This window comes from Gallinula chloropus, assembly GCF_964237585.1.
Source record: "Gallinula chloropus genome assembly, chromosome: 2".
Taxonomy (NCBI): Eukaryota; Metazoa; Chordata; class Aves; order Gruiformes; family Rallidae; genus Gallinula; species Gallinula chloropus.
The window spans coordinates 45924940-45941044 of NC_140086.1; the positions used below are offsets into that span (position 1 = coordinate 45924940).

The window sequence follows — 16105 nt, forward strand, 5'->3', positions numbered from 1 at the left end:
ACTGCTCCCTCTGCCGGAACTCAACTGGGATGACATATGGGGAAAGCCCGTCCCGCAGCCTCATCAAACGACACTGATGTGAAGAACTCATTATCCTTCCTCAAGGAAGGGCAGTAGGGAAATTGCAAGTTCATAAACATTAGATGAATTGCCAGGCTGCTCATTCCAACTGAATTCCCCCCGAAATTAATTCAATCCTATTACTCTCAAACAGATCATGAAATGGCACAGCGTAATGGGGAACATTTCACAGCAAATGTGAGAGTAATTCCTCGGCGTCATCACCTGGTGTTCAGCAAGGCTATTTCCCTCAGAAGAAAAACAAGTTGTATCTCCTGACAGCCTGAAAATGTGCTTTCACTGGCACTGTCCAGCAAGCATTTTATATGACAGGGAAACTCTTGTCACGTTGTGAATGGAAGATCTTTTAATACTGTTAAGTGGGATCAGATAAACAGCCCTTACACAGAGATAATATTTGGTCAGAGACTTATTTTTGGTGCAACAGATTGATTCACTACAAAAACTACCCAAAATGTTAGTTTTATGAAGGTGAGCATTACCTACAAACTCTGCATGCCTTACCAGAGACAGGACACATCAGGCTGGTGACTGTGCTGATGAAAGCACGAGGAAGTGTGCTTTGTTAAACACTTTTTATTGGACTCATACATCAGAATGATGTCTGAAAAGTGCTTTTGTTTTAGCCTAACATCTTTCCCAGATTCATGTCAACACAAACTGGCTGCCAGTCACTAGTGGGGTTCCCCAGGGTTCCAGTTCTTTTTAACATTTTCATAAACGAGCCTGACTCAGGACTAGAGGGTGTCTTAAGTAAATTTGACGATGACACCAAATTGGGAGAAGCTGTTCTGTTGACTACATTGAGGGTGGAGAAGCCTTACAGAGAGACCTGGACAGATCAGAGCGCTGGACAATCACCAGCAGCATGAAGTTTAACAAGGGCAAGTGCTGGATCCTGCACCTGGGAAGGGGAAATCCTGGCTGCACATACAGACTGGGGGATCAGACACTGGAGGACAGACACGCTGAGAGGGATTTGGGGGTCTTGGGTGACAGCAAGTTAAATGTGAGCCAGCAGTGTGCCCAGACAGACAGGAGGGCAAAACATATCCTGGGGTGCATCAAGCACAGCATGGCCAGCTGGTTCAGGGAGGTGACTGTCCCGCTCTACACTGTGCTGGTGTGGCCTCACCTGGAGTGCTGTGAGCAGTTTTGGCCGCCACAGTATAAGAGAGACACAAAGATATTGGAGAGTGTCCAGAGGAGGGCAACGAGGGTGGTGAAGGGTCTGGAGGGGAAGTCTTATGAGGAGAGGCTGAAGTCCCTTGGTTTGTTCAGCCTGGAGAAGAGGAGGCTGAGGGGAGAGCTCATTGCGGTCTATGGCTTCCTGACAAGGGGTAGCTCACTGTCCTGGTCTAATTTAAACTGAGTGATATTTTTCTTAAAGTTCCAAATTCTCATTGCATTTTAAAAATGTTATCTATGGTGGGAGAGTTTTTTAATTCATATTCTATGTTGGTTTCACTACATTTGGGTGGTGGTTTCTGTATCTTACAAACTCTTATTTAGAGCAGTGAGGAAAAGATCAAGACTCCTGGTAGTCCTGGACTCACTTTCTAGAGGGATAAGAGGTTTAATTGTGAAAATTGCTCCAAGATACTTGAAAAAAAATTGTGAAAGACTCAAAAAACATTAATTTTAGTCACAAGAACACACACACATTTCAAGCAAAACACAGGAACAGAATCACACTTGGGAATTAGTGAGGCCTCCAATAAGGAGGTAACTTACTACCTGTTTCAGCTCTTCTTCCTAAAGAAAAAGAGGATCAGCACATGAGATTAAGCAGGATTCAGGTGAAGAACAGAACACAAAGCCATATTTGTCATACAGGATTAAAGCTATAGTTGAGATAGTATGTGATCGGGTTATGGTCCCACCTCTGCACACTTTGAAATGCCAGAACAGTGCAGAGAGTGCAAGAAGCTACTCTAATTTCCAACCTCAAACTCTCTCTGTCCAGGCAGTGCTCTGACAACAGGCAGCCCTGGCTGCTAGTTATAGCACTGCAGGACTTCATAGGTGGAGCAAAAAGTATCCTGTCCACTCCCAGGTCCCAAAAATCTGCCGGCTACTCAGTTGGCTCTGCTGCTCCAAGGTGCCACCAATTCCAGCATCGTGGTGGCAGGAGCCTGTGCAAATGATATAAGGGGTCAAATTCATCCTTTGGTGCAAATACACGTTGCTCAATGGATTTCAGTGAAATTCTGCTTTTATCAGAGCTGTATTTGACCCAACATGCACTGAAATTCCATGCACTCCTTTTATCTGGCATGGCCAACACCACAACAGACTCTTAGGCTATTCAGAGCATATTAACTTTCTTCCAGTGTGAATTTCTGGCATCATCTGCCCTGAGGCACATCAGGTAAAACAGGGCTGGACTCTGCAAATACACAGTCACATTTTCTATCTTACCTTTGCGTGTTAAACAGACAAAACAGACAGGACAAGGGCTTGTTTCTGTATTTTTGAAAATGACCAAATGCTGGGGAAGCATCTCTAAGTTCAGAGAGTTAGACGTGGTTGTCAGATGGCATGTCTGACAGAACTAGCAACTGAATGGGCAAGGAACTAGTAAAAACAGTTCTGTACTGTCAGCTAGAGTAGGTAACAGTACCTCGTGCTGAATTGCTTTTCTCAGATACTAGTTATCTCATTTCATGTGTTCTTTTGTTTCTTTTCTCATTCTTCTTTTTTGTATTTGATGTCCTCAACAGAGAAAACTCTAAAAGCACCTGAAACTGGACCACAAAATATTTTGTTTGGACATCCCTGATTGGTTGATCCAGAGATTGCTAGCTTGAAATCTGGGGATGCAGGCAAGTCCTTCTGCAAATGAGCAAAACAGGACTGTGTTGCATCATGCTGGGATATTATTCAAAGGACTGTATTAATTCTTCAGTAGTTTGGAGCTGTCTCTAATGTTCCATCCACTTAGAAGTAGGTGACAATGATGATATGGTGTTATTGCCAGAACAACATGATTTGAAATCCCTGAATTGAAAGATCAAAGTAAAACAACAGAAAGGCAAGGAAAGTCAGCTGAGTTTTATGAACAGAAATAGCCAAGTTCTGCAGAATTATGTGGTTATCTCCCCTCCCTCTTGTCGCTCGCTTCACTCTGCCTTTTCTCCTTGGCAGTACAAAGTGAAGCTCCTTACCTTCAGCAGTTTCATGAGGCCTTCTAACTGAACCATAAGCTCCCTCCGGCTTTCCTGGAGCGCAGACATCCTCTGTTCCAGCTCATCCTTGCGCTGTCTGAGAAACAAGAAGACCAGATCAGACCTTACCCCTCACTGCACCCACAGCTTTGACCTACATCGTTTCCTCAGCCTGGCTATGAGGTATATATGCCTACAGACCACGGGAAAGCAAATACGCAGTATGAATTTGGCATAGGGCTTAGAAATGGGGCGACACGAGAGCTAGGGAGTTCCCTCATGCTGAGAATATTCACAGGACTGAATATAGTGATGAGGGAAAAGACAGACACTGACACAGACCCTTCTCCAAAGAACAAATGAAGTTCAGACTAATTTGTGTTATATTCCCTTGTGGGAATGCCTGGCAGTTTTTGTCTTTGGATGTCTCTAGTCAATAACCTCCCTCTCTGTCAGGAGAAATTAAAGCCATGCCCTGAAGGACAGGAAATTACAGCCAGGGCACTGAACAGAGCAAGATATGAAAGAAGCTAAGAGAGTTCAGAAATTCAGCCAGGAAACCACAGCAATATGCTTTTGTTTCTTTTTTTTTTGTTTCTTTTTTTCTGTAAAGCAAGACTAAGGCAATCACATTGTGGAGATATAATTGCTTGAAAATAGCTCTTTGGACTTGGAGTTCAGTGCTGGTCCTAGGACAGTGTGAATACTGGGCCACACCGAGTGTGACAGCCTGTATCTGGGGCGGTTTGTGCCCACATAAATGGGAACAGCTTTGATTCTGCATAGCTCCACTGCACAGGACCCAGGGTTCAGCACTTGCCCGTGTTCAGTCACTAAACTGTGTGAGAGGTCCCCACATCAATGTACGTATTGGGTGTATGTTACACACTGCTGGGTGGCAAATAACATAAGCCCACTATGCTGTTAGCCTTCTACTACCTGTAAAACACAACAATGTCATACTGAATGAAAAAGCACCAGACTCAACAAGACTAAATTAATTTTCTGTATTTAGGGGAATCCAAAAGCCTGATTTCGAGCCTTCTCTGTGAGCAGTTACTGATATAAACACCATCGATTTCTAAGGGATTGTTCACGTGTGCCATCTCTCACCTATATAACAGGATCATACAGTAATACTGCTGGGTTGCATTCACTCTTCTGGAGGCTTAATCTACTTTCTGCTACAAATTGCCTGTGCTGGCTTTTCTTTTCCCAGGCTGGAAATGCTATGAGCTGTACAAAGGCAAGCGAGTTTAAGAAAACTGCAAATAAAAATAAGATACCCTACCCATGTAATTCAGCATGGCAGGTCCTAGCACAGTCCTCTGCTGGGTTTTAGATTAATTTTACGGAGAGAGAGGACCTAAGCAGTGTGCAATGTACAGATCACTCCTCTTGTTTCTCCAGCTAGGCTCCAGAGCAAGTTCTTGAAATCAATGGGCCTTCCGACCTGTCTCCAAGTCAGCACTGGTAATGTGAAAGATGCTGGGGCAGGAACCCACAACATAATTTACACATTCCAGCATTTCTTAATATTATATGACCTAAATTGCCCTACTGCCCTAATTGCTTTAGGTCCTGAGAATGTGTGGGGTAACAGGTGCAAATCAGGGCTGCCCTTCTGAGCCCTGCTGTTTCACACGTGGCCAGAACAGCCTCGCGGCATCTTAAGCGTACAGGAATTTGTGGTGATGGAATTCCACAGTAAATCAAAAGCCAATCTTTTGGCTTTCAAGAGGTGAACATTTGAGAAGGTATGCAAAGCAGTACAGGCCCACAGATTAAAAGTTGTTTGCTGACTCTGACACTGCATAATAAATCAGAAAAGATGCCATAATCGAGGAACTCAGCACCACTGCCCCAGGGACATCCCGTGCCAGGGAATTCAAATGAGGTTATTATGCTTTTAATGTCTGTAGCAAAATTGAAAGAAGGAAAAAGTAAGTAGTTGCTCTGCTAACACTGCACAATCATTTGACTTTTTTTTTAAAGGATAATGAATTTTATTTGTCAACTGCATAGAAAGCTAATCTTCTAAACCTGCTTAAGATAGACTTTAGGCATGATGCACAGGAGCTACATTATTGGTATATTTTATGCAGGGTATGCATTTTTATCACAGTTAGTTTGGTCTGTCTCAGAGAATGTTGCTTGCCTGAGATATCTAGAAGTGATTACATACTAAAATCACTCACAGAAATTTTGTCTTCCAATTGGAAGCATATGCTAGGAAGCCTATTTTCTTCCTAGGTTTTCTCCCATACTGTGGGCACATGTTACGCATAACTGATTCCCACCTACTACCAGTCTCTACCAGTCTCTACCCAGAGACATTATTAATGAGAAATCTTATTCCCAGGGAGAATGACCATCCTTCAGAAACAGGACCATGACCTATAGGTTGCCTTAACTATGTGGAGACAACCTATTTGTGAAACAGAAAAAATATTCTAGTGTGGCAAACTCAATAAAGCTAGACAGTATTTGTAATGAAAAAAAATTAGCACACTAATTGCCTATAGCTATGCATTAGGTCATGAAAATACTACTTGTGTGAGGAGTGGCTACGTGGCCAAAAATGTTCTTTAGTTTTCTCTTGAAAGAACTGCTCTATGAGGGAGCATGTGTGTGTATGTGTGTGTGAACTTTATTTTAGTCTTGTTTCACTGGAAAGAAAGTTTTTTCCCTCTATTCTGTGTTTTCCCTCTATTCTGTGTTTTCACACAAAGTGTTTTGAATAGTTCTCACTGGATTCTCCACCTGGCTCTCACAATATGAGCTTTGGGGCCTGCAAGGAGCCTACAGATCTGGGCCAGTGACAATTGTTCTTCAACGTGATATACGCAGCTATGAGCAAATCCATGTAGAGTATCCCAATTAACATGCAGGCACATCCAGATCATTGGAGAAATAATCCTCTGAATCTTCATCTGCAGCAGATGACATTATTCCTCACTTCCCATGTGACAAGCAGCATCATCCTGCTGCCTGGTTTTGCACTGTGAGCAGACCTGACCTCTCCTTAGAGTTCAACACATGGGGAATTTTCAAAAAATTAGTGACAAGTTCTGGCTGTATTTTCATGTAGCTCTGTATTTACTTTAGCAGAAATGAGAAGTCTTTGTACATTTTTCCCCATATAATTAACAGCATTTGGACAAGGCTGTGGGGACCAATTCCAAATGACCTAAGGGCCTAACTCTGCAAACACTAATGCACATGCTTAATTTAATGTAGATGAGTAATATGTGAGATTCCTCATGCATGCTGTTTAAAGCATAAGCTTAATTACTTTTAGGACTACAGCCTGCACTGAAAATGAAGAGGAAAAAAACCCATTGTGCTATTTACTTTAAAAAGCCCCCAAAACTGTAAGCCAGGCTTATCTCTTGTTTCCTCTTCTATTGACAATGACTGACTGGTCCCTGTTATCACTGGAGGTTTTACTGCTGTGGACTTACCTCAGGAGCCGGAGCTCTGCAAGGAGGGTGGGATTTTGCTGAGCCTTCTCTGGTGTGGGCTGAGATGCTTGCTCATGTTCAAGTCGCAGCCTCTGGATCTCCTGTAGGATTTCTCTTGGGAGGGGAGAATAAGCAGAAGACTACAAGTCAATAACGTGCCACAAAACCATCTCACTGCAAAGCGTGAGAAGAGAAGGTAGTGTGAGTGTTGTAGGTCTTCATCAACATGGAATATAATGACCAGGTTCCAACCAACAAAAGAAGCCCTTGGCACTGGGATAGCTCTTTTAGGATTTCATCATAAAGGGTAAATATTTCTTCAAGACCCCCAAAAATCAGAGGCAGCTTTGAAATAGCAGTATGCTTAATTAAACTGCCCCCATTTCAAGCATCACATGAATTTCACAAAACCTAAAATAATATCTGACCCCTCTGGAGTATCAGAGAAAATATTTTGCACTTATAAAAATACTTCTAGTGTAAGTAGAGATCTGAGAGCGGTCAACAATTCATGGAGAAGCCCTTTAACAGGACTTGCTATGACTGACTTGCCAGCCCTGGAATGCTGTCAAAAGGCTAACACAAAGCTTTGCAGCAGAAGGCTGAAGTCTTTGAGGACTTCTCTTCTTCACAATGTGCGGGACAGCAGACGGTCAGGAGGCAGACTCCAACTATGAAAGACAAATTGAGACTGGAGCTGGTGGCTCATTACACGGTGACAGAAGGCAGTGCAGAGTTTGGAAGTGGAAACCATCTGGTCTGGGCTGGCCTCTGTTTTACAGTCCAGCAGTGAAAGCAGAGCTGTGCCATACATTTCATGGCATCAGGCAGTCCGATACCCAGGGCCTGATCCGCTGCTGCTAACAAACGGGTGTCACTCCTTGTTGGGGCCAGCTGGACTATTTCTCCTGGACACTCTCTCTCAGGCTTTGTCACATCCATACCTAGTGTCGCATTTGATCAGCTGCCTAACTTGCTGCTAACCTTTCTGCAAAGGTTTCCCAGGCTGACTGTCTTCTGGAGAGCTTTACTCACCTTTTTCACAAATAAAAAGCAGAGGAGCATAACATTACCAGCGTGACTGATCCTTTTATCATTTTGTGTTGCAGTGCTACAGAGGATCCCACTCAAAGTTAATCTGGTTTTCAAACAGGAAAGGATGCTTTATTTTTTTCAACTCTTAACAAACAGCAGCTGCAAACATCACACTATCAATAATTATATCAAGCATTTGAACAGCACGCTCATTATTCACAGGGTGGCTATGGATTTCAAAGCCTTTGTCATACTCTGTGGACGTTTTTGTGCCCTGTGCTTTTTGAAGGGGGAGTTTGTATGTGCACACATAAGTGCACTGCACAGAAGTAGGTGGTAAAAACGTTAGGAAAAACCCCAAACACACACAACACACAGGACTGAAGAAAACCGGGTACTTTGTGGACGCTTACCGGTTTTTGTTTTCAAGCTCTGCAATCAGTTGCCTTTGTTGCTTGTTTGCATCGATGGTGAACGAGATATCTGATGCTCCTCTCTGCTGCCCCTGCTGCTGTTGTGAAAAAGAGAAGGCTGCTTTGAAAGAATAGCCAATATGCACCCGTGAGTTCAACACAGATCCACTCTGCAGAATCTGCTTGCAGAACCAGGCTTGCCTACACTAAAAAAGAGCATCCATATTGTGATCAAACCAGCACAGTTACACTGCTAAAAAGCAGGGTAAGCACTAGAGTAAATAAGACTCAGTGTTTATCATCCTGTCATTGTTTCCTCAAGGAGCTGCCTCTGAACCAATTGAAAAAGCCAATGGCACTGCTGCAGGCAGTTGCTGTAATACAGCTCTTCATTTTGATCCTACAGACAAGAGGAATGTGCTGAAGCAAAACCCCGTGTCTCTCTCCAAAAAGAAAGGGATGTGTGAGCTGTAGTCATTTTTCGTCTGGCAGGGTGGCCCATTTGGCCTATACACTCTGATGATACTTCAGAAAGCCTGTTCCCTCAGTCCTTCAGGTACAGCAAAACCTTTTTTTTCCAATAAAATGAAGGGGGAATTAAACTGTTTCTTACCAAACTAGTGCAGTGCTTGCTACAGCTTCCCTGGACTATGCTCTTTTTCCCTGTTCGTCAGCAATAACCAAATATTGTTCTCCTTGTTCACACTCCCATATCAGTATTGTATCAATGACTACACAGAGAAAGGCATTTAAAGTTTCACAGCTATTAAATACAGCCATTTATTTCTAACTCCAACCTGAAGGAATCAGACATTATAAAATACTCCGCTCAGTTACAGCTGTGATCTGAGTGTTTCTCACTGTAAGAGCCCTGTGAAGTGTAATGCTGCAACTCAATTTTATGTGATGCCAGGCATCTCCTCCTCCAGGAAATGGCACCTTGCAGGAATAAACCCTCAGAAGGAATGAAGGTGTATCTCATTGCTAACCTGTGTTAGCACTGTCTGTAGGGAAAGGACAGTACCACAGAATCACAGAATGGTTTGGGTTGGAAGAAACCTCAAAGCCCATCTAGTTCCAACCCCTCTGTCACAGGCAGGGACACCCTCCACTAGACCAGGCTGCCCAAAGCCCCATCCAACCTGGCCTTGAACACTGCCAGGGAAGGGGCAGCCACAGCTTCTCTGGGCAGCCTGTGCCAGGGCCTCACCACCCTCACAGGGAAGAACTTTTTCCTAATATCTAATCTAAATTTACCTTTCCGTTTAAGGCCCTGGCCACTTGTCCTATTCACTACATGTCCTTGTAAACAGTCCCTCTCCAGCTGTCGAGTCCCTTACACCTGTTACCATTTGCTATTTTTTCTGCTACAGGTACATTTTGCCATTAACAGCCCAACCACAGGGAAGCAGAGCAGTGAATAAAAAAGAAGTGACAGCACGCTGGTGGTTGTCATGACTGATACAGAGGTAACCAGGATCTTTATTCTGAATCCTGGTGTTAGTAATACATTTTGTTCCTTAAAAACCAGAATAACCACCAGCAAAGCTTTAAAAACTCCCACTACGTTCCTAACGTGGTGTCACTCTCTCAGAAAGATTTCTGCAGGAAAACCTTCTCTTTTCCTTCTGTTTCTTTTGTTCAAAGAGCACAGATGGATGGCAACAAGAAACTCAGTATTTTCCTTCAAACCAGCTCTATTTAAAAACTACATAAATACCGCTTCCTAAGTTTTCTCCCATACTGTGGGCACATGTTATGCATAACTGATTCCCACCTGCTACCAGTCTCTACCCAGAGACATTATTAATGAGAAATCTTATTCTCACGGAGAATTACCATCCTTCAGAAACGGGACCATGACCTATAGGTTGCCTTAACTTTGAAACACAGCGTCACACCTCTGGAAGGGACTGACAGGTGGAAGAACACCAACATGCGGAAGAACTTTTTCACAGAGAGGGTGACAGAGCCCTGGGACAGGCTGCCCAGGGGGGTTGTGGAGTCTCCATCTCTGGAGACCTGTCTGGACGCCTCCCTGTGTGACCTGTCCTAGGGAACCTGCTTTGGCAGGGAGGTTGGACCCGATGATTTCTGGGGGTCCCTTCCAACCCCTACGATTCTGTGGTTCTGTGATTCTGTGATTTGGGCTAGGCTGGCAGACCTGGAGCACCCCCCCCCACAATCTTCCATGGCAGACGGCTGCAAGGGGTGTCAGATTTATCTTCATCTGGGGTGAACATGTCACAGTGTTTTTACATGAAGAACAGTGCCTGATTTCACCCTTTCAATTGACCCCATAGTGTAAATCTAGATATGAAAATATGCTTCCCGGCACTCCAGCCCGGCTGCTCTTCACTTAACCATCATTTACTGCCCCTTGTTCTATCAAAAGTGCTGAGATGGAAAAAAAGTAACTAGGCTGACCTTATTTGTGCCATTTAAGATTTTATATACTTCAGTTAGGTTCCTGCTTCATTCCCTCTTATTCTTGAATATAGTTAGTGAGGTTTTAGCCTGTCATCACCTTCTATCTTGGGATACACAGAGCAGAATAATCATTGCTCTGAAATGAAAATGGGATCCTGGGCTAATGCAGGGGGTCATTACAGTCATCCTGCTGAAGATCATTCTTTAAAATCCTCAGCACTTAGGGCCCCAGTGGCCGTGATATTTGAACTGAAGAGTAAAATGGATTCACCACCCCATTTTTCCACTGCAGTAAATCATTAACCTTTACCCAAACCAAGTCCAGACAGTATTTTCTAGTCTTTCCTGAGTTCAAGATGGCAGATTCCCTTTGCTGTAATTGTTTAAATACTATTGCATTAGTATAAAGATTATATGCATTAGAACATGGATTCTCCAGTTTAAATGGACTGCATGAAAGTCTTACTGCAAAAGCATAACAGCGTCTGATACAGGGGAAAATCCTCCATTAATTATTAAGACTGTAATTTCCCTCATCTTGCCAAGCCCCTGAACACGACAGAAAGAAAACACCTTCCTTTAATTAAAACACTTACTGATGAAGAAGTTTCTGCTGCCAGCCTTGCTGCATACCTGGCGATCAGCTTATGCTCTTCATCCAGGCGACTTGCGCTGTCGAGCACGCTGCTCAGGGTTGGGGGGAAAGGAGGGGGACACGTTAATACACGGTAAAAAAGACCATTGCTCTGTCACACTGTCCACTCACACACCCTGATTACAGAATTTAGAAGGAAAACGTCACCAAATTAACAAGGGCAGATGTTAATTGAGCAAAAGGGGAGAAGTGGAAGGGTAATTTCCCTGGAAGGATCAGCTCTCAGGGCCAGGCAGCGCCTTCCCTTAAGGGGAAATAGCAGCGGTCTGCAACCCCTGGCCAAGGCCACACAAGATGCAACTCACAGACTACTCTGTCCAAAGAATGGTGGGAGATAGTTAGGACCTCTGGTCCCCATTTGCCTTTACTTTAAGGCTTTGTCATATCACCTAGCAGAGGGATTACTCTTCAGTGGATTAGTGGGAACCTCAGTGTTTGCCAATTTTAGAAGTTTTTTTCAGATTTGCAACAGAAAAGACAACTTAGGAGAGTTTTGCTGGGCACTTTCCAAGGCCTCACATTTGGAATCACTGATTTGGAACGTTGTTTTATTCTTGGTTTCTTGATATGTGGGAGTAAGATTTCAGAGAATCACAAGCACCACTGATTCCAGACTTGGACTGACTTTAACTGGGAGCCAACCCCTGCTGCCAGGATGCAGGAGTCTTGCAAGCACCATGAGCATCTGCTTTGGTCACACTGGCAGAATCTCTGTAATAATTATTCAGAAGGTCTAGGCACTTACTGCAGATATGCTGAAATACCTTCAAATATAGTGAAAACCTTGACTATTTCTAAATATCTAGAAGTTCGCACAGAACCACCAAAACTAATAAACTGACAAAAAATTCTGTATGAAGAGGACTTGGTTGACTTTGGATAACCCCGGGATTTAGAAACCTGTATTGCATTCCTTATAGCGTATACAGGAGAAAAAAAGTGAAGCCTCTAAGAAGATGGGAGAAGAATGCTCTGCTGTGTGAAATGTAAAACAGCCTGCAGATTATCCCAGACAGATGTCTGACCTCTTTTCTTAGGTCTTGGTAACTGTCTGGTGTTTTGGCTGAAGGGAGACAGGCACAACCCTCCCTACTCACGGGCTCTTCAGAGCATGCTGGAAAAGTTTCAAAAGAGTGCCCAAAACAAGGGTTATTTTGGGCATAGGCATCTTATACTGATTTTTGCCAGAAATTATCATCTTGAACTTGAAAAGCCTTCCAGACAAAAGCAGCACTTCTGCAAAAAATTCTGCTTTTGAAGAATCGGTATCTTTAAAAGGAAGAGGAAATAGTTCTCCAAAATTTCTCAGTGAGCTCCTATCCCCAGGTATCTTCAGGGACCTACAATGTGCCTCTTTTGGTTGGCTTGATTAAGTCCACTGGGCTTCAGAAGTTACGTCTGAAAGATGAGTAGTGGTTGATACTCACTGATCATTAAACTAAAGCTGTGAGTCATCTGGATTTGTTATGGGTTGTTGGGAAGGGAAAAGAGACCAACATCATCTTTTTCTCATTCTGACAATAACCTGGGAGGCCTCAAACACGACGTTTAGAAAAACAGTATAGCTATGAGAAGTCAGACCCAGAGGGGTTCTGGGCAGGCTGAGCTTGTGCAGCAGACTGCACAAAAGACTTCTAGTGGTAGATGAACACTGTGCTTTTTTGTTCTGGTTATGTTTAATTTATTTTGTTACATACACAGCTTAATTCTATGCTTACTCAGATTCCCGTGGAATAACCAATTTGCTTCCTAAAAAGACCCAAGCTAAAGGTATTTTTCCAAACTTACACAGTTGTGCCTCTTACATACTCATCCTTACTGCCCTGATGTATCCTCCAGAGAAAGAAAGGGGCAAGCAACTCTTGCAGACACATAAAATTATGCAAACCAGAGAATAAGGGTTGCTTTCACGATGGTATAACTGATTTTTCAATTTTTCCATCATGAACGCATCACATCCTAACAGGTGGCTGTGAAAACAGCAACATTCAGCATCAGTTCTCCTTTTCACAGCAATGTGCAACCTTATTATCCATCCTGGAAAAATACTGGATTAAGGTTCCACTGTTGGCATAACACAACCTGCAACATAGACCTGAGATGTGAGTTAACCCCTGAGACAATGACTTTCCTGAATGAACCAAGCCACTGCAGCTATGTGATTCTTACTTGCTATTTCATGTCTTTGGCATATGTTTATGTCAGTGGATGTCATAAAATAGATGTAGCGGCGTGTCATATTCGGTCTATGAATGCCACAGATTACTGGCCCTTAAGTTTTGTGAATTAAATTTTGATGTCTGAGATGATAAATTTCATTCTGGAATGTACCTATTTTAGGTGATCATTAAGCACAGGGGTATGCACAGCAGCTTTAGTCTCCACTACCAACACTTTTATGTCTCAGAGTTCTGAGTTGGCACAATTTGCTTCTGTTCTACTTTGGCAACTTCATGGGCAACGATACAGTGAAATCCTCACAAGCTTTAAAACATGAACAGGTGTGAGGAATTTGGGACCTCAGGAGGATGACTCGGGCATTGTTTGAAAGAAAGTGAACATTCTGCATACAAATATACTGCTGCTAATCCTTCCTTTCCAAAAAAGTTAAACAATGCTTTAACACTGCTTCTCAATGAGCAATTTCTTCTTTAAAGACTTTATTATTAGCAATGATTGGTCAGACCGAACTATTCTAATTCAGATGTAGAGCGAATATCCAATCTGTACAACAGGACTCTTCTTTAGGCTTTAGCTGAGCCATGTAATATTCTGCAGTCTAAAGGAGATCCATGAAAAAAGAAGGATTCCAAAACTGCAGACAAAGGATGAAAAATGTGATAGCCTGTGAACAAAGGAGTGACACTGGAGGATCTTTGCTCTTTCTCAGGCATTAGATGTGTCAGATTAACCTTTTTTGTTGTAGGCACCCTGCAATAGGTGACACAGATGTCCCCTGATCTTCTTAACGTTATGTCACCACTGGTTAGGATATCTCAGCTTGGTCTTCATGACATGCTCTTATTCTACAAACCTTCCCTTAATAAATAATTCACTACAGAAAATACTGTCAAATTAAAGGGTATGTTTCTAAGCCTCAGGGCTGTATGAGCGATGTCCTACCAGCAACCCACCAAATGCATTCTGAGTGCTGTTTACCTGCAACACTTTCAGAATTGCCTGGCTTGTGAGGCACTTCAGACTGAGATCACACAGCATCTCAGCCCTCTTCTATCGCTAATTTGTCATTTGCTTCATAATCTTCAAAATTTTACCGTCCAAAACTCAGTTAACACTCGGGTCTGTGAGTATACTCATAAAAACTAACTCCGTTCAAGGGAGCCAAGTGTCTATACGTTCCCTCTGTCATCAGTGGGTCTCTGAATGTCCTTCCTCTTCCACAGGAAGATTCGACCAGCCTTGCAAGGTAGTTAGTTGTTGTGCACACCTCCATAACAAACATTTTAAAAGATACCACAGGATAGTCTGGCACTTAGATAGTACAGAAATATGACTCACCACAGCACTACACAGTGTTACATTGAAAAATCAGAAAGTAACTTCCTATGGAACCAAAATAACATCCTACGTATAATATACTTTATCTTGTTTTCTTCTGCACCTGAAAAGACTGAAATATGTGGAACTAATATTCAGCGCTAGGTAATGACTCTAATTATACAAATAAAAAGGAAAACTACTTGCAGTTAAAATTTCTTTTTTTAGAATCAGACGCTAAAGATGAACTAAAGTATCAAGTGTTTGTTTTACATGCTAAAACATGCTTTACAATTAAACTAACCTAGAGATCTGGCTAAGATCCCTTTTTCTACCCTTAAAGTTAATATAAATAATGAATTAAATCTTTCCCTTGCGTCTTCATTTCTCCTGGAGTACCTGATTCTAAAAAAACCCTCATGTAGCTTACTAGCCTGTGAGGGATGGAAAGGAAAACTTGTACTTGTGGTTCTGCTTTCAAGTAACTACAGATGAAAAATAAACAGTGAAAATTAATTAAAAATACCCAAAATATAAATACAAGCTACACTTAGAAGGTATACTGCACTATATTGGACTAATCATTATCTATTATAAATCAGCGTGACTCAAAATCTAACCCCCCTTTGTTTTGTTTTGGAATGCTACAGAGTAGCTCTTGAGATAATTTTATGTATTATGCTCAAAATATTTCTGTGGGTTTTTCTTGCAGATAGAAGGTCCAGCTACAAGCTTGCTTTCTTCACCTCTGACTACCAGAAGCACTTGAAAATATGTGACAGCACATATGTCACATACATATACATGGTATACTGCAGGCAGTCACGACAGCTGAGCCGGCTAGCTGCAGCCTCCTCGAAATCAGAAGCTACTTGATTACGGTTAACTACATGCTTTACTCACATCACGAAATCTTGTTAAGCTACAGGGTGAAATATCCCAAGCTCAGCACCACCCTAGCACATCTGTGTGAGTTTTGAGCAAACAGCATCCAGTTGCTTCAGGGCATGGGCAGGAGGAGCTCACATTTTCCGAAGATATCACCCCAGGCTATATGAGATGCAGCAGCTGAGCCTCCTTCAGAGGCCTCACCTGCCTCTCCTGGAAAGTGGCTTCATGCAGGAGCCTGGGAATGGCAATGTTTTCTTTGTTCCTCTTGTCTTTACCAAAATGTAACCACTCGCTTTTGTCTGCTACCAGCCTCATCGCTGCAAAGCAGAAGAGGTAAAGTGGCATGGGTTGATGCGTGACTAAGACTGCTGCCCCTCTCAGTTACATTTCTGTGAGAATCTAATTGGTATCTTATGTAAATAACTGAGATTGTTCCTCATTGAGGATGCTGTGACTGCAGTGATTTAATAT

The 16105-nt window shown here is 42.7% G+C and overlaps 1 protein-coding gene across 2 annotated transcripts in view; it reads right to left on the reverse strand.

Moving 5' to 3' along the window:
* Positions 1 to 16105, reverse strand: part of DTNA (dystrobrevin alpha) — a 183513-nt gene that overhangs the window by 20580 nt on the left and 146828 nt on the right. The window contains exons 15-19 of one of the 2 annotated variants that reach the window (XM_084260129.1): positions 11187 to 11274; positions 8161 to 8258; positions 6713 to 6826; positions 3249 to 3345; positions 1819 to 1836 (exon numbers count right to left, since the gene is read on the reverse strand). In XM_084260129.1, coding sequence (XP_084116255.1) covers positions 1819 to 1836; positions 3249 to 3345; positions 6713 to 6826; positions 8161 to 8258; positions 11187 to 11274 — 415 coding nt within the window. The remainder of the gene's footprint in view (positions 1 to 1818; positions 1837 to 3248; positions 3346 to 6712; positions 6827 to 8160; positions 8259 to 11186; positions 11275 to 16105) is intronic. The other variant, XM_084260128.1, reaches the window with a different exon arrangement.